Source organism: Haematobia irritans, chromosome 2, assembly GCF_050003625.1.
Source record: "Haematobia irritans isolate KBUSLIRL chromosome 2, ASM5000362v1, whole genome shotgun sequence".
Classification (NCBI taxonomy): domain Eukaryota; kingdom Metazoa; phylum Arthropoda; class Insecta; order Diptera; family Muscidae; genus Haematobia; species Haematobia irritans.
The window spans coordinates 103,704,345-103,726,129 of record NC_134398.1 but is presented as its reverse complement, the minus strand read 5'-3'; the positions used below and the strand labels follow the sequence as shown (position 1 = coordinate 103,726,129).

At 35.5% G+C, this 21,785-nt stretch overlaps 1 protein-coding gene across 2 annotated transcripts in view; it reads right to left on the bottom strand.

Moving 5' to 3' along the window:
• Reps (RALBP1 associated Eps domain containing) overlaps positions 1–21,485 on the bottom strand; it is a 199,330-nt gene extending 177,845 nt beyond the window's left edge. The window contains exons 1-3 of one of the 2 annotated variants that reach the window (XM_075295784.1): positions 21,201–21,485; positions 20,882–21,086; positions 20,376–20,813 (exon numbers count right to left, since the gene is read on the bottom strand). In XM_075295784.1, coding sequence (XP_075151899.1) covers positions 20,376–20,813; positions 20,882–21,031 — 588 coding nt within the window. In that variant the 5' untranslated portion in view covers positions 21,032–21,086; positions 21,201–21,485. The remainder of the gene's footprint in view (positions 1–20,375; positions 20,814–20,881; positions 21,087–21,200) is intronic. The other variant, XM_075295783.1, reaches the window with a different exon arrangement.
• Between the last annotated feature and the right edge of the window lie 300 nt (positions 21,486–21,785).

The following is a 21,785-nucleotide window of genomic DNA, read 5'->3' as shown; positions in this document are numbered from 1 at the left end:
AAAATGCCGTCCAAGCAAGAAGAGCAGCGTATCAAAATTTTGCTCGCGCATCGCGAAAATCCGAGCTACTAGCACGCAAAGCTGGCAAAATCGCTAAAAGTTGCCAAATCAACCGTTACAAATGTAATTAAAGTGTTTGGGGAACGTTTGTCGACAGCCAGGAAGTCTGGATCGGGGGGAAATCGAAAACCGGAAGCCGCTGATACGACAAAGAGAGTTGCCGGTAGTTTCAAGCGAAACCCTAACCTCTCTTTCCGAGATGCCGCAAATAAGCTGGGTGTATCGTCTACAACCGTGCATCGAGCCAAAAAACGAGCCGGACTATCGACTTACAAGAAGGTAGTGACTCCAAATCGCGATGATAAAGAAAATACGACCACCAAAGCGCGATCCCGGAGGCTGTACACGACGATGCTGACGAAGTTTAACCTACGTCAATCAAAGCCGACTACAAGCAGCTTCCGGGACAGGAGTTTTATACGGCAAAAGGAAGGGGAAAGGTAGCAGATATTTTCAAGCACATAAAACTGTCAAAGTTCGCAAAGAAATATCTGGTTTGGCAAGCCATCTGTACCTGTGGCTTGAAAAGCAGCATTTTCATAGCTTCCGGGACTGTCAACCAAGAAATTTACGTGAAAGAGTGTTTGAATAAACGTCTGCTGCCTTTCTTGAAGAAACACGGTTGTTCCGTACTGTTTTGGCCGGATTTGGCATCTTGCCATTACGGTAAAAAGGTCATGGAGTGGTACGCCGCCAACAACGTGCAGGTGGTTCCCAAGGACAAGAACCCTCCCAACACGCCAGAGCTCCGCCCAATTGAGAAATACTGGGTTATTGTCAAGCGGAACCTAAAGACCAAAAAAACTGCTAAGGACGAGCAGCAGTTCAAAGCAAACTGGCTTTCTGCGGCGAAGAAGGTGGACAAGGTGGCTGTACAAAATCTGATGGCAGGTGTCAAGCGTGAGGCCCGGCATTTCGGATTTGGAAAAGCGAAAGCCTAACTGAATATTTTTCCTGAATTTTATACTAATTGAACTTGAAAAAGAAATTTAATTTGATTTTTTAAATAAACGATTTCACCGATTTACACGCGTTTTCCCTTGACCAAATTTTGACCGTATCACCCTTTATAACTGTTATAGATAGTAATTTTATGTGTAAGTCATGTTAGAACAAAACACACAAATGACAAGAACCAAATTTATTTGTCTATTGCATAATTCAAAAAATAATAAAATATTGAATATGTTTTATAAGAAACACATATTTTCTTTTATTTCAAATAAAACTAAATACGATTTTTTAATTATTTAATTGAATGAATCAAATAGTTGATTGATTTTTGTCGCGAAATTAATTAAAATTTTAATTGATTCAATTAAAACTGTGATTGAATTTTATGTTAAAAATCAATCACGTTTTTAATTGATTCAATCACACAATTAATTGATTCCGTGACAAAAGTCAATTAAATTTTTAATTGAAAATCGTGTTGGTTTTCAATCAAAATGGGCGATTGATACTATCATTTTCGTGATTGAAGACATTTCAATTAAAAAAATGATTGAATCCGCGATTTTCGTGATTGAAATCAAAAAAAAATTTTGGTGTGTAAGGAGCTTGAATTTTTTTATTGGAGTTTAAACTAAAAGGAAACCTCTGACTGTTGGCTTTTGTGAATCAGACCGGAATGAACGGGGTGTATCCCCCCAACCACAACAGGTTTGACCTGTTGGACACAACCAGGAAAAACAACGGGCAAAGGGACAAGCAAAAGGATTCGTGTAGATCCTGAAGAATTTCTTCCATTGTCGACTTGTTTACCGAACTATGACCACCTGCCAAGATTTGTATTCGCTTCAGCTGTATCAACCGACACTAATTCAGAAACTAAACCTCTTTCCGCCTATAATGTGTTTCAAATCGGCAAAGGTATATCTCATATTTCCAAGGAATACACTGAGGTCACAGAGCTTAAGAGCGGAGATCTTTTAAAAAGGTTAATAATTAAAGGCTTCCGAGAATTTTTTAGCTGCTAAATATATTGACACTGTGCCGGTTAAAATGACGCTGCACCAAAATCTCAATTCATCTTTTGGCAAAATATTTTCAAGAAAACTAGGTTAGGTTAGGTGGCAGCCCGATGTATCAGGCTCACTTAGACTATTCAGTCCATTGTGATACCACATTGGTGAACTTCAAGAAAACTAATAAATGTACCTGAGGAAGAAATTTTTAGAAATATAGATCCGAAATGTAAAGTAGTTGTGGAGTACGCAAATTCAAGGTTAGAGACGATTTAATTCATCCTTAACTTTCGATTTAATTCATCCTCCAAAGACTTGTCAACTTGGGTGGCAAACAGTTACAGTAGAAGAATATATTCCAAATCCTTTAAAATGTCGAAATTGTCAACGCCTGGGTCATGCAAAGAACCGTTGCAAACGTATTGAGTTATGCCAAGAATGTGGTAAATGTGGTGGTTTAAATTTTTTTCCGGAATCGGAGAATGTTAACAAGGAGGCATCACAGATTAAGCGTTTATTAAGAAAGGCTGTAAATGAGTCGATTCCCATCAACCACAGGAGAAGGACCTTGAATTCATCTGTTTGGTTTGACTCGGGGATTACACGATTGATTAGCCAAAGGAATAGGAGTTGGAGGATATTTAAAAGGACAAGGAACGGAATCAATGCCATTGAATATAGAAGGAATTGTGCAAGGGTTAAGCGTGCATGCAAGGAAGCTAAGAGGAACACAAGGTTGAATTTTTTGAACTCATTGGATCCATTTATGGATGTAAGGTTTTTGTGGAATAAGGTTAATAAATTGAGAACGGCGCGGTCTGACGGATTCGCTGCGATTCATGTGAATGATAGTGTAATTTCTCGACCACAGGACATAGCAAAGGAATTTGCTAAATTTTGGAGTTCACTGTGTGCCGATGGTGCCTTTGACACTCAAGTTATTTCGACTAAACGTGGTATTTCAATTAGCGATTCGATTTCCTCGGACGCGCGTCTGTCCAGACTTATGGACTCTATTGAGATTTACGAATTGGACGAGGTTCTCATAACTTTGAAGGGGTCAACGCCCTCGGCGGCCAAGCTGACTTATTCTATGGTGAGGAATGCTACTCAATCCTTTAGGAAGAGAGTATGTCGTTTGTATAACAGAATTTTGGATTTGGGGGTTTTCCCACACGACTGGAAGATTGCAGTTATGGTACCCATGCCGAAGCCGGGAAAGAACCAGTGTTCCCTGGAGGGTTATAGGCCGATATCGCTTCTGCCGGTTCTCTCAAAGATTTTAGAGAAAATTTTGGCTAGGAGATTTTTTCTGTTTGCTAGGGACAAGTTTTCGGATATTCAGCATGCCTTTCTTCCTGGTCGAAGGGTCCATAGCTTTTGCCATCGTTTAGAGGCGGTGCTGCGTTCAAATTTAGTTAAAAGGAGACACAGTTTGGTGCTTTCAGAGGACCTTGAGAAGGCTTTTGACCGGGTGGTATTCACACAGATAATAGGTGAACTTAATGGTTGGGGTGTTCCGCTATCCATTCTTAAAATAATCATTTCTTTTTTGTCGAATATTTTTTTTGATTGATTTCATTTATTTAGCAATATTTATGTTATTTTTAAGTACAGTTATATGTATAAATATCTACTTGAATTGGATTTCATTTAATTAAAATTTTTGTTTTACGTATGCAATAACTTTCTGCTTAAACCTATACAAATTTGTTTCGATTTTTATTTCATCGGGTATATTATTATACATTCTTAAGCCATTGCAGAGCAGTAAATTTTGACCAAAAGTTGTTGAAGAAAATCCTAATCTAAAATCAATAGCATTTCTTAGGTTATAGGGCGGGGCATCTGCTACGTAAACTATATATTCACGCATGTATCTTGGCATCCATCCATCCTTTATTTTAAATATGAATATCAGGGCGTTCATCATAATCCTCCGATTCACAGATAACCACTTCAGTGCATCTAGCATGTCGCTTATATGTGTTAAAAAATTACACTTGAGGATAGTTCTCATTCCATTGTTTTGAAGCTTCTGTAGCAGCGTTGCCAATTTAGCTTTTTTCCCGCTAGATTTGGCTTTTTTTGAAGACGTTTAGCGGGGAAAAAATGCATTTAGCTTTTAGCTTTTTTTCTGGCTTTTTTTCATGACACTTTTAGCTATTTTTGGCTTTTTTTATTTTCGACATGTTCCTATTGAAATATGGATAAAACTTCGTTTTTATCTAAGCCTTGCTGCCAGAATAAGGTTTTCCACATATTTCAATTCCTTATATAAACTGTCAGTAAATTATTAGGAATATTAGCATTTGACTCGTTTATCCTTTTTATGTTATTATAATATTCTACACTTATTATGATATTACTAAATTAAAATAGTAGATGTGAATTGCTGTGTACATTGAAAAAATATTGTGGTGAGTCCAAAGATTTCATTTCCTTAAAATACGAACGCGAAGTTTGGTTATAATAGCATTTGTGAATTTCTCTTATATAAACTGTTTTCCTTGTCCAATAGCCGATAAATTCTTTTTGTCCTTATAGTTAAGTGATTCAACTTAAAAATGGGTATCTTTTCATGAAAGAAGGCTAGGGTCAATTCTAAAAAATTCTTAAAATTAATGAAATAGTCTTTAAATTTGTGGAGTTTTTGTATCTTGACCACAAACCAAAATAGCGTTCAAAAATAGAAGAGGTTTTTCAACATTTTATTTTAAAAACGTATACATAGAATAATTTCTACTTAAAGTCGAGTCTGAATTTGGAAATTTAAGTTGTCGTTAGCACGGTTTTAAAGCACTGTGATAGCTCATGAAGAAAAAGCTGAAAAAAACGAATATTTAAATTCAAATTTGACTCGGAATCAATACCAAAATCATTAGTGTACAAAATCTTTGGAACCGAACATAGAAATAATTATTATTTTTTTTAACATCAAAAAATGCAATGAAAAAATTCGTAGTGATAGGATCAAAACAAATCTGCTATATATTAATGGAATGGATTTACATTTACGAAAATTGGACAACAATAGGTTTGTATGGGAATTTTTCGAATAAAAGTTATTCAATATAAACTTGCAAGACAGTTAGAATGGGTTTTATTCTCTTGGGTAAAATTAGGAGAAGTGTACACGTTCACGAATTTATCATTAATTCAGTTAAAACGAAATATATTGATATTTTCTAATGCAGTTCTATGTGACATTATGCAATATATCGCACATTGGACTTGTTGATGATTAACCAGCTGGCAATTGCAAGCTTACTGGGAAAAATGTTTTTACTAGGGGAAATATAAACGAAGGACTTCCAGTAAAAATTTGTGATAGTAATCAAAATGTATCGAGTACGCAAACAGAGCTAATATGACTAACATTTTCTTACAGTCTCACAGAAATTGAATTAAAATGAATACAATTAAAATAATATGCATTTTAAGTGAAATAAAGCCTTTAAGTTTGTTAAATTTCAACCAAAAATGTGACTTTTGATACAAAAAATTTTAGCTTTTTTTCTAGCTATTTTTTAAAATTTTTTAGCTTTTTTTGGCTAGTTTTTTGGACAAATCTAGCGGTTTTTTGTGAAACAATTCTGGCAACGCTGTTCTGTAGTCTTCCTTTCCATTGTAATGTTCCCATGAACAATATCGTTGAACAATATTCAAAGTGCGGCTTAATTGTGGTATTATATATATTTATAGCGGAAATAATTGATATTTGATTACGAATCCTTCTAAAAAGGAAATCTTTTTGGATATCTTTTTACAAATATAGTTAAAATGAGCTTCGAATTTCAGATGTTTGTCAATTATTACTCCCAAATGTTTGATTTCTTCTACTTTTTCTATTTTTACTCCTTCCATACAAATATTTTGCGTAGGACTCCCGTTTAATACCATTGCTTTCTTTTTGCTTGTATTAATCTTAATCTTGTTCATCTTTAAATACGTCTCAATTTCTTTAAGGTCGTCATTTACTTTTCGCACACATTCTTCTGCATCCTCTCCACTTACATACAACAGAATATCGACAGCAAACATACAGTAATCCCTCGATTTACGTCGTCTCGGTTTACGTTGTTTCGATTTACGTCGTCAATTTTTTTGTTCCATCAAACTTCGATTTACGTCGCCATTCGATTTACGTCGTCGATTTTTTTCCCCCACTTTATCACGAACGCCTTCCATAAGTAAAGTAAGTATCAACGATGATGACATCGTAATAATTTTTTCTGAAATTCTTACCGAAATTGTTCCGGAAACCGTTGATGCTGTGCGCCTGATATGATGCAAGACCTATCGTGAGTTTGGGACAATTTTAGACATTACTGGGAGCAGCATACATTCAAAATTGCATGTACATTTGACCGTCAAAAACATTTATTCACGTTGGATCCCCCGTAATTTGTCAATCGCTCAAAAAGATTCGTTTCGATTGGTAGAGAGAAATGCTCCAAAAATACGATCGCTTCGAGAAACGTCTATGACATCGTGAGAAGTGATGAAAACACAGTCTAGTATGGAGGTTGCTCGCGAACAAAGCACTTCCAAGCAAACGAAAAACTGGACACATCGCAATCGTACCACTAGAACAACGCAGAACGGTCTATTCTGAGTGGTACACAACCATTTGTTTGCCAGTTGTCTTCCAAGAAATCAGGAAAAACAAACGTCGAAGACAGATTATTCTTCACCGCTAGAATGCGAGCACTCACACATCGGCTCAATCAACTGCAATTCTTTTTATTGCCTCACGTAAAAAATAAAATGAGAGGTCTCTGTGACTTTCATGTGAATTGAAAAAGGTAAATAGGTATTATCTGCAATATAAACCTCTGGAATGGAAAACTCTAAATGTTCACTTTTGCCATGTAGCCCAATGTAAGACGAGAATTGGCATTCACAAAAGAATATGAGTGTTTGCAAGTTGATGATATTTGAAATTAATTTTGGTGGAGAGCTCTGAATGAATTACCGAATTACCTTTATTTTTTAAGTTTGTTTTATTATGTACATGCACATACATACATAAATGGACCTAGGAGTAAGTATGAGCAGTTTTTAATTCGGTTTACGTCGTTTCGATTAACGTCGTCAAATTCCGGAACCAATCACGACGTAAATCGAGGGATTACTGTACATACTTTTGAGTTTGCAACAATTTTTTCTAAATCATTTATATATATGAGAAAGAGAAGAGTTCCAAGAACTGCACCTTGAGGTACACCAAATTCATTAGATATTGGAGCTGATATGTAATTTTCACACTTTGTTCTCTGCGTTCTATTGCTTAGATAACTTCTAAACCATGACAATTCAGTCTCTTTGATTCCATATTGTTCTAACTTCTTTATCAAAATGTCTCTATTTATTACTTCAAATGCTCGTTTGAAATCGAGAAAAACGGCAACTACAGCTTTTCGTTGGACAATTTCGATTTTCCATCCTGATACCACTAGATTTAGCAAGGCTTCACAGCTTTGATTTTTCCGGAATCCTGATTGCATTGGATATAATAATTGATTACTTTCAAAGTAATTGCTGAATTGGTCGTATACTATCCTCTCCATTAGTTTACTCAACGTAGGTAACATATTTATGGGTCTTATTTCCGCAGGATTAGTGGTATTTTGCACTTTTGGTACAACGCATGACTCTTTCAAGCATTTGGGAAAAATTCCATTTTGGAGGGATGAATTTATTATTCTTTGTAATTTATTATTATCGAAGTTTTGGGTGAGCATATTTATTGACAACATATTTTGATCTTTCTTGTTGTTCATGGTTTTCATTGTTTCCTTTATTTGAGTTAGATCCAAAATTTTAATAAATTTTAATTCTGGATTTACGTTTTTGATGCTTTCATAATTAATGAAATCAATTCCATCAGATATATTTTTGATGCTTTGGATGAAGAAGAAATTCAAACCTTCAGCTGTCTTTTTCGCTACCCGTGTAAAAATTGAGAGATCTAATCATGTCTAATAATATCAAAGTATATATAATTATATCTGCTCAGATATGGTTGTAGATATAAATAGATCTACGGAGATATGTTATGTATAGTGTTATAAATGATTAGATCCGATTCAAGATCTCATTATATATGTTGTTATATCTATTTATATCAGTCATATCTGGTAAGATCTAATTGTATATCTTCATATATGACATCATATCTAATTATATATATCGCATTAAATCATGAACCAGTTCTGTAACACGGATAAAAAAAATATTTGTATATGTTTGTGTTTAAAAATAATGTGTTTGTTACGAGAATATTAACGTGATATACTTGGTTACAAGCACGTATGTGGTGAACACAACCAAACAATCTTTATATGTTGTGACAGTTTCAAGAAACCCTTTTAAATATCATGTTGAAGTGTCTTCATAAAATGATTAACTTTCAGACACAACTGTCTTTTTGTTTTCAAAAATGTCACCCCATAACTATCACCATTAGCAACGCCTGTTGTTATTAAATTTGAAAAAAAAATATATCAAATCTAATGTCTTCTCATTTTTTGAGGAAGATAAAAAGAGTAAGAGAACCTGTGATAAGGTAAGTTTATTGTTTTGTTGCTATTTTATATAATGAATATTTTCTCTTTTTTAGGAGGATGAAGTTGTGGTAGTCCAGGAAAAGATTAAAAGGAGACAGTGAAGCAACGTAAAGATTTGTGACCAGGCTATATCCGAAGTTGCGATAGAAGGAAGTATTATCCAATATCAAAAGGAATAAAAATTTGGAGATGACTTGTATGTTCATAGTATGGTATTTGGGGCTTCGCACAAACCATTCAATATAGCGTTGGTTTAAATTATTGGGTACGAGATGCAAATTTTAGTAAGTATATGTATTATTTGCAAATATATCTTTAAATAAACTGATAATTCTTCTGTATATTTTATATTTTTCAGAGTTTTCATTCCGAGCGGCCAAATGAAGGAATTGCGAGACTCATTTAAAGAACTGTTTGCAGAGAGCAATGTACTAATGCCTTGGAAAATTTAAATGCCAGAGCCCTTGGTGGCTATGTATATATATTCAGTTTTTGTTGTTGTTGTTTTTTTTTTAATTCTTAGACTTTTATACCTAGACATATATAATGTACATATGTTTGATCCAACTTATAATATTAAATACTCTTTTCATTATAAAACCATAAAATAAATCTTTTTTTATTAATTACTGTAATTTCACTAATTTTGGAAATTTGTAGATAAAATTATGTATAATTAGATATATTAACATCTAATTATATCAAATTAGATATAGTTAGATGTGGGCCAAATTTGAGATCTGGTCAGATCTAATTCCTTTAGAATTAGATCTGATCAGATATTACCATTTTTCGGATCTGTCCAGATCCGCCTACATATACTACCATATGTAATCAGATATGGCAGGAGATCTAATAATATCTGGCTAGATCCACCAATTTTTACACGGGTACGCAAAATTTTTCCATTAATTTCAATTTCGTTTACGCAAGTGTTTACCTTCTTTACCACAAGCTTTTTTATAGACGTCCACATATTTTTTGTGTCCTACATTCATTTATTTTACTATTAATATAATTTGCTTTAGCAATGTTCTATATTGATTCCATGAATACTCATTGTTATACCATACGGCCATATTATGGAGATATATCTTTCTATGCTTCATTGATTTTAAATGTTGGTTGAACCACGGATTTGAGTTGCTTTTAATGATTCTTGAAAATACCATAGACTCCATGCAGAATTTATATCATTTAATAATAGATCAGAATAATCTTCAAATTTTGCAAACATCAAATCATCATTGATCCTACTACAATTTAGTTTCCCCCGCATAATTGTATTATTGAATTGCAGAACTCGTATATTAGTTGGCTTGCAGTAACTGATATCTTCTTGAGATGAAATAGTTATTTGTAATGTTTCGTCACTGATATTGAGACTATCTTCTGTTTTTACTTTAATATTACACATGTTAGTAACGACATAGTCAATTAAAGTTCGTGAATTTTGTGCAATTCTTGTTGGTTCCATGACAACTTGTTTAAAACAATTATCTTCGATAATTTCCTGTATCCGTTTTTTTGATGCAGTGTTGACTAACCAATCATTGTTGAAATCACCAACTACAAGAAAGTCTTTTCCTACAAATCTGTCCATCTCCTGCTCAAAATATGTTATAAAATTTCCTTCTGGTGAATGTTGTCTATTTGGCGATCTATAAACTCCCACTAAATAAAATTTTACATTCTCATAAAATATTTAAATTTTTAACCACCAAAATTGCTTGTCCACGGCCTTGACATCCAGTTTATTGAAATTCCATCTTTTATCTATGTAAAAACATACCCCTCCAGTGTGTCTTGACGTACTGTCGCATCGAACAACATTGTATTTTTCCAACATGATCTCACTATCATCGATATCATCTGTTAAGTGGGTTTCCGATATGCATATGAAGACAGGTTTTTTTATTTTCGCATAGAATTTCCAGCTCATTGTAGTTTGATGTTAATCCGCCAATATTTAAATATAACCCTTTTATTTCCTTTGGTTGCTAGTAGGCTATTCTTTCCGTTTCCATTTTTTTCCTTCTAATCAATACAGGGCAATCCTCACTTTTACTGTCATGACCAATATCAATGTCTCCCAATCTCAATCTTTCTTTAGCTTTTACACAATTAATGCATTTACTACTATTTCAACATTCTCTATACGTATGACCAGTTTGGCTACATTTAGCACAAATCTGCCCATCATTTTTACAATATTTGGCAGTATGGTTGAATGCCCAACATTTAAAGCACCTTAAAATGTTACAGATTTCGTATACTGGGCATCTATCCCATTCAACATATATTTTCTTTTTTCCATAATTTTATTTTATTTTTTATTTTCTTGGCGAATCCAAGCCGCAAAACCATATACGGATTCCAAAACTGCACAAACATAGTAATAATTACAAATTATAAAAATTATGAGCTTAAAAACTAGAAACAAAAATAGTATCAATAAGTGACTAAACAGATTTTGAAACAAACAAATACACAATAATTAAAACAATTAACAAAAAAATTATGAAAATTAAGAAAAAAAACTATTAAAAAATATAAATTAAATTATCAATTTAAAAAATTAAAAAATAAGAACAATAGAAAAAAATAAAAAAAGTAAAAAAAACATGAATATGTGAGTAAGACAGCAATACTAACATAAAAAGCTAGTAAAGGGACTCAATAAAATAAATAAAAAATGATATAACATAATACAAACTAAATAAAAAAACTAAAAACTAAAAACTAAATAAAAAAATATATATAAATAAATAAATAAAAATTAAACAAATTAATTAAGGAATTTACAGCTACTCAGTAACTAGTCAACATCTGCAGTATAAAAATTAAATTAACATTTAACATAACAAAAAAAAATAATAATAAAAATAAAATTAAAATTATTATCTGACATAAATTATATAAGACTTAGTACTTATCTCACATTTGACTCATGAATTAGAAAAATGAACATGTAGTCTTTTACGAAATGTAGTTGAGGAACAATTAAATACCTTGAGAGAAATAGGTAATGCATTGAAGATGCGAGCAACGCGGACAAAATAAGACTTTTCTAATGAAGTCGTTAACTTTGGTATAAATATTTGTGGGTTACGAACCGACCTGCAGAAGGTAAACAATTCCGCAACGTATCTAGGCGTCTGTGTCCTATATACCTTATGGAATGCAACAAAACACGAATATCTACAAATTTGCAAAATTCACATCCCAAAAAGTCAATGACACATGGTGTCACATGCTGACGAACATTGAGAGCATAAACAAATCTAATAATTCTATTAAAAATCGGCTGAATTCTCTTGAAGACAAATCCTAACGTCCCAGAAAACACCTCTAAACAATACAAAATGACAGGCATCAACAGGGATGCCTGTCATTTGTTGTATCCCTCACCATCTGTTTCTATAATTGCATTAAAAATCTGCGGATTTTTATAGGACCTATAAACCTTAATGCATTCCAAATTGACATCATAAATATCGTTTTGTTTTTTTATTGCTGGTACTATTACAGATTTCTCCAGTTCATCACTCATTCCGGTTACTAATATTTTGGGATTTCTCATCCTTGGTGCCTGCACCTCGTACTCATTCCCCATCTTCTCTTTAATTTTATCTGACAGAGCGTTTCTCTCACTCACATTATCACAACTGATTGCTATAATACCGTCATTTCTCTTTGCAATTCTCTTAACGGTCATATTCAAGTCCGATGGTTTGATTTTCTCCTTCACTTCTTTTTCTGTTAGTTCGCTTGTTTGTTGGTTTTTAGGCTTCAAAATAACTGGTACACTATTCGATGATTTAAGCTTACTTGCATATGTATCATTTCCCGTATTTGTTTGTGCTCTCTTTATTTCTCTCACAATCTCTGCCTTAGCATCTTTAACTTGTTGTTCCATTAGCTTGTTTGTTTTATTTATTTCTTCAGCCATTTTTGTTTCGGATTCCTTAACAAGATTAAATAAACTTTTGTAGTTTTCAATTGTAATTTTAATAAAATTCATTCAGCCGTCGCAAATGTATCGCAAGTTCTTGTATTTAAAAAGCGCATCACATTCATACTTGGAAAGACCAACACATTTCATGTGGTAATTTTTCTCGCAATAGCCGCCGCGGCGCACTTTAACACCTCGACAAATTAAATTGCATTTTCCACAGTTCATATCCGTGATTCGCAAGGAATCGTATGGCCAAAGTGTTATATTTCAAATAATATTATCCCTGAATTTATTTTTTCGCCGGTTTGGAAAATTGTTCATATAAAAAATCCAATTTTTGAAGAGCTTTGGTTGTAACACGTCTGTCTTACTCTCTGTGACAATATAAATAGGATAGACGAATGATTGTGAGAATATATGGTTTTTTCGCCCGATATGTTCCGATGGACAATGGGATACTTCAAGGTTCCCCTCCCTCCGTTGTGCTTTATAATATATACGCAAATTCTTTGGCAAAGGCCATAGAAGGCATTCCTGGTATAGATTTCGTTGGGATTTTTGCTGACAACATTTTTGTTGTTTCATCTGGTAGCCGGGTGATACGCAGGCGAGTCTTGAGATACTAAATGATAGCGTACAGGAGTGGTCACGTATGTCAGGTGCCGTTGTACCCATTAGTAAGACAGAGGTACTTCATGTATGCCGAAGGAGGAGGTGTATTTGTGAGGATTTGCCTTTAGGAGGAGATGTCGTACCGGTCAAATCTGAAATGAGGATATTAGGTTTGACTTTTGCAAGGAACCTTTTATGGGATAGACATGTGTGCCATGTTGAATCGAAGTTGGGTAAGGTAACCAATTTGCTTCGACTGATTTGTTCTCAGTCGAAGGGTCCACATATCGACAGGCCATTATCTATTTGCAAGGCTTTGGCAGAAGGGACTGTTGCACATTGTATCACAATTTATGGTTGGACTTCTCGGCGGAACATCTCAAAGCTGGACACTGCATTAAATAAATGCTATAGGACTGCATCGGGTCTGCTGAGATCTACTCCTATTGAGTCGCTGCATGTGGAGGGTAGATTTTCTGGTTTTTGTTCTTTACTGCATAAATTCTCCATTGGCCTATCTTCCCGTTCTTTGACTGTGACTTCAGAAAATCTACATTAAGTTTTTGGACTAATTTGGAGTTGAATGATTTAGAGTCATCTTCGGGGATACGGAACATTTTAGGGACATTTTTAGATTATGGCATGGAATTTCCCTCGAGGCCTACCGTTTCATCGGATTCTACAAACTGTGTCGAGATAGATCTGAGCTTGAGCAAGTTTAGGAAACAATAGATAAGTGCCGATCCTTTTAGAATGCTTTATAAGGAGAGAGTTGAGCGGTATAACAGGTTGGCTGATAAGTCCCCGGTCTGACACATAGATGGCGCCGCTAGTATTAAATGCATATTATTTTTATATAGTACCAACCTTCAAATGATTCGTGTCAAAATTTGACGTCTGTAAGACAATTAGTTTGTGAAATAGAGCGTCTTTTGCGAAGCAACTTTTGTTATTGTGAAAAAAAATGGAAAAAAGGAATTTCGTGTTTTAATAAAATACTGTCTTCTGAAGGGAAAAAATGCGGTGGAAGCAAAAACTTAGCTTGATAATGAGTTTCCGGACTCTGCCCCAGGGAAATCGACAATAATTGATTGGTATGCAAAATTCAAGCGTGGTGAAATGAGCACGGAGGACGGTGAACGCTGTGGACGCCCGAAAGAGGTGGATACCGACGAAAACATTAAAAAATTCCACAAAATGATTTTGAATGACCGTAAAATGAAGTTGATCGAGATAGCAGAGGCCTTAAAGATATCAAAGGAACGTTTTGGTCATATCATTCATCAATATTTGGATATGCGGAAGTTTTGTGCAAAATGGGTGCCGCGCGAGCTCACACTTGACCAAAAACAACAACGTGTTGATGATTCTGAGCGGTGTTTGCAGTTGTTAACTCGTAATACACCCGAGTTTTTCCGTCGATATGTGACAATGGATGAAACATGGCTCCATCACTACACTCCTGAGTCCAATCGACAGTCGGCTGAGTGGACAGCGACCGGTGAACCGTCTCCGAAGCATGGAAAGACTCAAAAGTCCGCTGGCAAAGTAATGGCCTCTGTTTTTTGGGATGTGTATGGAATAATTTTTATCGATTATCTTGAGAAGGGAAAAACCATCAACAGTGACTATTATATGGCGTTATTGGAGCGTTTGAAGGTCGAAATCGCGGCAAAACGGCCCCATATGAAGAAGAAAAAAGTGTTGTTCCACCAAGACAACGCACCGTGCCACAAGTCATTGAGAACGATGGCAAAAATTCATGAATTGGGCTTCGAATTGCTTCCCCACCCACCGTATTCTCCAGATCTGGCCCCCAGCGACTTTTTCTTGTTCTCAGTCCTCAAAAGGATGCTCGCAGGGAAGAAAATTTGGCTGCAATGAAGAGGTGATCGCCGAAACTGAGGCCTATTTTGAGGCAAAACCGAAGGACTACTACCAAAATTGTATCAAAAAATTGGAAGGTCGTTATAATCGTTGTATCGCTCTTGAAGGCAACTATGTTGAATAATAAAAACGAATTTTGAAAAAAATGTGTTTTTCTTTGTTAGACCGGGGACTTATCAGCCAACCTGTTAGACCGGATTTTCTTATTTTCACGGACGGATCTTTTGATGGAATAGTTACTTCATATGCAGTGGTACGGTCCATTTCTGGTGGTCACTATGAGACATTGCATGTCTCTCGGTTGCCCGATATGACGGGCATTTTTTTCTGCGGAACTCGCTGCTATTGACTATGCGACCTCATATGCGTTGAATCTAATAGGGAAGGTTCTAATTTGCACTGACAGTCTTAGCGTGGCTACGGCTCTCGTGGAAAATAGGAGAAATGCCTATGATAGGATAATTAATGTTAATGGTTCTTCTGTTAGTGTGGTTCTGATATGGATTCCCTCTCATGTAGGGATTGTCGGGAATGATAGGGCCGATAGATCGGCCAGGGAGGCATTGGGTTGTTCTCGGATTGAGAAGACACCACCATACTCTTGCGCGATTTTGCATCAGTTTCGATCTATTCTCAAATTTAGGAGGCAAGACAGCTGGGAACGCTCAGAGGTGTTCCTAAAAAACGTTTGCCCAACTGGTTTGAGATCGGATTATTGTTCTACACTCAGTAGAGCAGATGGTATTTTATTAGGGAGACTTAGGGTTGGTAAGGCACTATTTAATACCCGACATTATTACGATTCATCTGATCCATTGATGTGCTCATTTTGTGGGACAGTTTTGTCTGTAGACCACATCTTGACGATTTGCCCCCATTCCAGAATTAACACTCCTATTTCAGAAGTTCGAATGTCGAACTCGAATGTCAACCTCGAACCTCGAATTCGGGCTGCGCTTCGTTCTCATAACATTACTGATATTTAAACTAACGATGATTTTTATATTTTATATTTTTTTTAGGATAATTTAGTTCGTAGTTTTAAGTATTTATCATCATATCACAATGGACTGAATAGTCTAAGTGAGCCTGAAATTTAATCGGGCTGCCACTTTAATCTAACTTTAACCTAAGTATTTATCATTCAATTTTCTTATTTTATTTATAACTGTTCATTCCATTGTTTCCTTTCTAATTCCATATTTTAGTATATTCAGTTTTCGTTTTATAATCGGGTGCGTATGGTCTAAGTTACCCTGCACCTTTTATATATATTTCATAAATTGTATTTATGTAATATATTTCAAATAAATAAATAAATAAATGTATCACACATAACCAATCACTCACACCAACACAATGAATTGAAAGACATAACAACCACGTATACACCACACGATCAGAAGTTACACCGTATTTTTCAATAAATGATTTCAATAAATGATGACAGATACATGGACAAATATATCATTTGCATAGTTCAATGGTGTCAACATCAGATGAACCGCATCAATTTCTGCAAATATATTTCACTTCGTCGATGTTGGATCAGCGGTGCAATATATAGGGAACACAGCAGTTAAAGGGGCGAATTATTGAACAATTTCAAGCATTTTTTCACACTAATAATGCTGTCAGTAATATGTTCAAAACAGCATTGGAACGAATGCCACCGGATACGCACAAATTTGTCATAACAGGTGAACATGTGGGAAGATTAAATACACCCACCGTTAATGAGGCTGCTGCAATTATTGTTGGCGATCCAACTAAATCGCGAGACATTGTCGTTCAGCGAAGAAGCAATATCATTCATCCTTTAAACGAAACACATCATTTGTACGATGCGTTATAATATCCAACCATTTATTGGCAAGTGCGAGACGGACATCACGTTGAAGATGGTCGATCCAATTACAGGTAAAATATTCACACACTAATTATTGCTATTATTGGTTTCCATTAACAATTCATTTAATTTTGCATTTTCAGGCGTATAAGGAATAAAAATTTAAGCGCAATGAATTACTATGCGTATCATATGATGATTCGTACATATGAGGAGAATGTCATTCTGTAATGCCGTCGGCTGTTCCAGCAATTCGCTGTCGATATGTATGTCAAAGTCGAGACCGAACGTTTAGCGTTCATCCGATTCAATCAGGCAAAGCTACGATCTGAGGACTTTATACTAGAGGTGTGCACGTGACACGAAATTGTCGTGACTCACGAACATTTTCGTGATTCGTGCGTGAGCGTGAGTCACGCTCATGACAACAGCGTGAGTGTGCGTGAGCGTGATTAACAAACCAAAATGTCGTGCGTGAGCGTGAGTCACGAAAATAATATATTCGTGAGTGTGCGTGAGTAAAGAATTACACTCACGAAAATATTCCTGCTCTCCAACATAAAACGCTTAAGAGTTAAATTCAATTACAATAATAATAATAACACTCACGATTTTAATAATGCTCATGTTTTCAGAAGTGGGTAAGGTAAATTAATCATAAAATTATTCGTGAGTCACGATATTTTTCGTGAGTCACGTATTTTTCGTGAGTCACGATGTTTTCGTGCGTGAGTGTACGTGAGTACACATTTTCTTTTCGTGAGTGTGCGTGAGCGTGAGTCCTACCTAAAATATTGTGCGTGAGTGTACGTGAGTATGATTTTTCAGTCGTGAGTGTGCGTGAGCGTGAGTAAACTATTACTCACGTGCACACCTCTACTTTATAAACATGCGCGATGCTATTCATTCAGATGGTGATGTTCAGAATATTGGACGTCTGACGATTCTCCCATCATCTTATATCGGAGGCCCACGTCACATGCACGAATACGCTCAAGACGCTGACGTACGTACGAATTATGAAACTTCGGATTTATTTAGTACGGTAATTACCTTCATTTACTTAGACAAGTTCAATTAAATAACACTTCATTTTTGTAATCGAAATAAATTCAGTACTGTTGCGAAATGAAATATTTTTTTTTCCTTTTCAAATATAAAACAAAATAAAAATTTTTTCTTCACCTTTTAATCACAAACGAAATGTTACGTAAACTTTGTTGAATTGAATCAATTAAACATTTGATTGATTAGCATCTCGAATTTAATAACTATTTTAATTGATTTAAATCAAAACATAACCATTTATTTGTTAAATGAATCAAGTAAAAAATTATTTCGTGACAAATGTCAATTAAATTTTTAATTGAAAGTAGGGGTTGCTCTCGATCATACATTCTTTTTTAATAAAAATAATATTGAAGTAGTTTATAATCCAATTATTCTCTTCAGCAATGTACAACTAACGCGGCTCCCCAGCCATATATTTAAAGGGTGATACGGTCAAAATTTGGTCAAGGGAAAACGCGTGTAAATCGGCGAAATCGTTTATTTAAAAAATCAAATTAAATTTCTTTTTCAAGTTCAATTAGTATAAAATTCAGGAAAAATATTCAGTTAGGCTTTCGCTTTTCCAAATCCGAATTGCCGGGCCTCACGCTTGACACCTGCCATCAGATTTTGTACAGCCACCTTGTCAACCTTCTTCGCCGCAGAAAGCCAGTTTGCCTTGAACTGCTGCTCGTCCTTAGCAGTTTTTTTGGTCTTTTTTAGGTTCCGCATGACAATAGCCCAGTATTTCTCAATTGGGCGGAGCTCTGGCGTGTTGGGAGGGTTCTTGTCCTTGGGAACCACCTGCACGTTGTTGGCGACGTACCACTCCATGGCCTTTTTACCGTAATGACAAGATGTCAAATCCGGCCAAAACAGTACGGAACAACCGTGTTTCTTCAAGAAAGGCAGCAGACGTTTATTCAAACACTCTTTCACGTAAATTTCTTGGTTGACAGTCCCGGAAGCTATGAAAATGCTGCTTTTCAAGCCGCAGGTACAGATGGCTTGCCAAACCAGATATTTCTTTGCGAACTTTGACAGTTTTATGTGCTTGAAAATATCTGCTACCTTTCCCCTTCCTTTTGCCGTATAAAACTCCTGTCCCGGAAGCTGCTTGTAGTCGGCTTTGACGTAGGTCAAACTTCGTCAGCATCGTCGTGTACAGCCTCCGGGATCGCGCTTTGGCCGTCGTATTTTGTTTATCATCGCGATTTGGAGTCACTACCTCTTGTAAGTCGATAGTCCGGCTCGTTTTTTGGCTCGATGCACGGTTGTAGCCGATACACCCATCTTATTTGCGGCATCTCGGAGAGAGAGGTTAGGGATTCGCTTGAAACTACCGGCAACTCTCTTTGTCGTCTCAGCGGCTTCCGGTTTTCGATTTCCCCCCGATCCAGACTTCCTGGCTGTCGACAAACGTTCCCCAAACACTTTGTAACATTTGTAACGGTTGATTTGGCAACTTTTAGCGATTTTGCCAGCTTTGCGTGCGAGTAGCTCGGATTTTCGCGATGCGCGAGCAAAATTTTGATACGCTGCTCTTCTTGCTTGGACGGCATTTTGACAACTGAAGAGTGAATTCCAAAATCAAAATAGGAGCAACATTCTACACACACACACCTTCAAAATGAGGGGTGTTCAGGTTTTTTAAATGCAAAATTGAAAGAAATACGTCAAGTTTATATTGACCAAATTTTGACCGTTTCACCCTTTAAACCAACAAAATTGTAAATGTATAAAAATATTCATAGCCTTAGCTGCACGAATGTGCACATGTGTGAGCATCATAAAAACGAACTGTTATCGGAGAGTTAAAATATATGAAGTGAGCTTGTATCTAAACATAGAAACAGAATATGAAAATTTTTTTAATTCAAGAGGAAGACGATTCCAAGCACGGATCACCCTCACCAGAAAAGAACGTTCGTAAAGTTGGGTTTCAATCAAATTTGATGATTGTTGGATATATTCTCCTTCGCCCATTTGTCATCTGGAGGGCTCTTACATGATATCTGTATATATATTTGGGAATTTTTGCTGACAGATAATGTCACATAAAAATGTTTACTTGCTCTAGCGCAGCAAAAAACGTCTATTCGTTAGAAGTTGGTCTACAAACTCTGCACAAAAAAATACCACCAAAATATTTCCAATTAAAATTTTGATTGAAGTTAAAAACGTAGTCAAAAATGTTTTCCATTAACTTTTTAATCAAATTAAAAAAGAAAGACCCAGTTTACATTTTAATTAAATAAAAAAGTATATAATATTGTTGTCGGAGGTAATTAACTCCTATATACATACAAAGAATTATAATAGTAAATCCATAAGAAAGCGCTAAATCATATAAAATGTATATGTAATCCTCCTAAACATTCTTCTACAAAGATATATATTTTAGATAGAGGACAACTTACCTTTGCATGAACGTTGATGGCTCTGACGCCCTCTTCTCCACCGCAACTGGATTCGCATTGGTCCACTTCTGAATCAGTACTCGGTAAATCTGTATTACTTGCTCCCGTTTCTGTTTTGAGCTGAAGAGTGGAGGAATTGCGTCGTGAAATCATTGGGTTTGTATCCGGCCACTCTGATCGACGCTGAAGTGAGTTACGCCGATCAGTAACTGGTGGTGGCGGAATCGCATGGTGGACTTGTTGATTAATACTCGCCTCGATTTTATCATTATTATCAGTCCAACTAAACCGGGGTAATGGTAATTGCACCGAAGCAGCTATTAGTTCTTGTCTTAATTGCATAGACGCTTGGTGAGCAGCGATCAATTTAAGGCAAGAATAAAATTGTGCTCGAGACACGTGAAGCGCTGTGTCTGGAATGCCAGACAGGGAAGTTATCTGACAATGGAAAATACAAATCGGGTTTGCAAATATTGACAAATAAAACATTACATCAAACATTTTACCTCGAGTATTTTATCGTTGGAAAGATTAGCAGAACGAAATAACTCCGATGCTTTAAGCATAGGTATTTTTCCTGTTTTCTCTTCATCACAGCATAAGAATAAATCGCCATAATAACGGCTTTCTGTTTCCGTCAAAGATACCTCCTCCATTCTGTAAAACCTATGTTACAGGTGGCGATATTGTGCGAATATTAGTGGGAAGAATCTGTGCGGCACATAGATACATACATTAATATATGGAACATTTTTTATAATTTCAAATATTTTAATTTGTTTTATTTCCAATATGAAAAACTTGCACCACCTACGAAATTTGTACCTGTCTTCTCACTTGATTCTTATTTAGGCTGTTATTCCCCAAAATATGTAGAAAAAAGTCAAGCTTTTCTACATCAACTACTTTGGAGTACAAACACTAAATGAATTACAATATTTTCTCAGTGCTTATTGGGGCGGAAGTTATTAAAATGATGTATCAACGCTTGCGAAAAAATATACAAGTACAGTGATATTTGTATGAAAATAGATTTATATATTCAATTGCTCCTTAAATTCTATCCTTTCTGTCTTTTTGCACATAAAAAGGAGACTGATATTGGGAATTGTCAAAAATGACAACTTCTAGTTATAATAGACTTCGAAGTCGAACTAACAAAGTAATGCGCAGTCCAGACTATAAGTTTATCCGGACGACAGTGTTCGTGTCGAACATATCCCAGATGTTGGCCACACTATAAGTTAATTCTGAAAAGCACCTTATGCGCTTCCGGAATAACTGATGGACTGTAATGCGCTTTACAGACTATCAGTTATTCCGGATGACAGTGCTCGTGACGAACATATCCCATATATTGTGCAATTTATAAGTTAAGTCCGAAGGCATAATCGATACTGCTGCATGTTT